This window comes from Callorhinus ursinus, unplaced genomic scaffold (genome assembly GCF_003265705.2).
Source record: "Callorhinus ursinus isolate GAN/ISIS: 27379988/994484 unplaced genomic scaffold, GSC_fseal_2.0 scaffold18, whole genome shotgun sequence".
NCBI classification, from domain to species: Eukaryota; Metazoa; Chordata; class Mammalia; order Carnivora; family Otariidae; genus Callorhinus; species Callorhinus ursinus.
The window spans coordinates 25,598,082-25,598,916 of record NW_027397080.1 but is presented as its reverse complement, the minus strand read 5'-3'; the positions used below and the strand labels follow the sequence as shown (position 1 = coordinate 25,598,916).

Sequence of the window (835 nt, the reverse complement as noted above, 5' to 3'; positions counted from 1 at the left end):
GGCGGCGGCGGCGGCGCCGCCGCCATGGAGCCGCGGGAGGTGAAGGACCGGATCCTGGAGAACATCTCGCTGTCGGTGAAGAAGGTGAGCGTGGCCTGCTCTCCCCGCGGCCGGACCGCCCCCACCCAGCTCCCCGGCCCATCCGGCGCCCCCTCCTCTCTCCTTCCCCCGCCGCGGGTCGCTCGCCGGGGCCGGGGAGTCCCTCCCGCCCCCGGAGCTCGGGAACACCGCCCTTCCCCTCCGCGACCCCGGGGGCCAGGGGCCGCTGCGGGGGAAGCGGGGCGGCTCACGTGAGCGCCGCGGCCTCCGAGCTGTTTGTAAAGAACAAAGTTGAGGTCAGCATCCCCGGAGCTCCCCCGGGGCCGGCGGGGGGCCCTGCGTCACTCCGTGGGGCCGCGACCCGGAGCCCCTTCGGGGCGCGGAGGCCGGGCATAAGCAGCCTCCGCTTCTCCGGGTTCTAGGGGACGCCGCCTCTGACCCCGGGAAGTTCCCTGCATGGTCTTGCTCAAGGATGGCAGTGGGAGGAGCGGCTCTTTTCAGGGCTTTGAGAACCCCAAGTGCCCGGGGACTGCAGTTGGGTGGTGACACATGGAACTTGGTGGCACACAGACACCCTGCTGTCTGGGGCTCCCTGCAGTAGACATCATTGTCCCAGTTCCAGGTAGAAAAAATACTGCCTATTAAGGGTATGTCACTGTATGTGTGAGGAAGTCAGCTTATCTGGAAAAGGGTCCTATTTTCTTAAAACCAAACCAGGATTGACAGTCATTTGAGGAATGCGGTGAATAATATATATATATATATATATATATATATATATATATATATATATATA

The 835-nt window shown here is 62.3% G+C and overlaps 1 protein-coding gene across 2 annotated transcripts in view; it reads left to right on the top strand.

Annotated features, from left to right (window-relative positions):
- The first annotated feature begins 6 nt into the window (after positions 1-6).
- PLEKHM2 (pleckstrin homology and RUN domain containing M2) overlaps positions 7-835 on the top strand; it is a 39,494-nt gene continuing 38,665 nt past the window's right edge. For both annotated transcript variants that reach the window (XM_025856061.2, XM_025856060.2), the window contains exon 1: positions 7-84. In XM_025856061.2, coding sequence (XP_025711846.1) covers positions 25-84 — 60 coding nt within the window. In that variant the 5' untranslated portion in view covers positions 7-24. The remainder of the gene's footprint in view (positions 85-835) is intronic.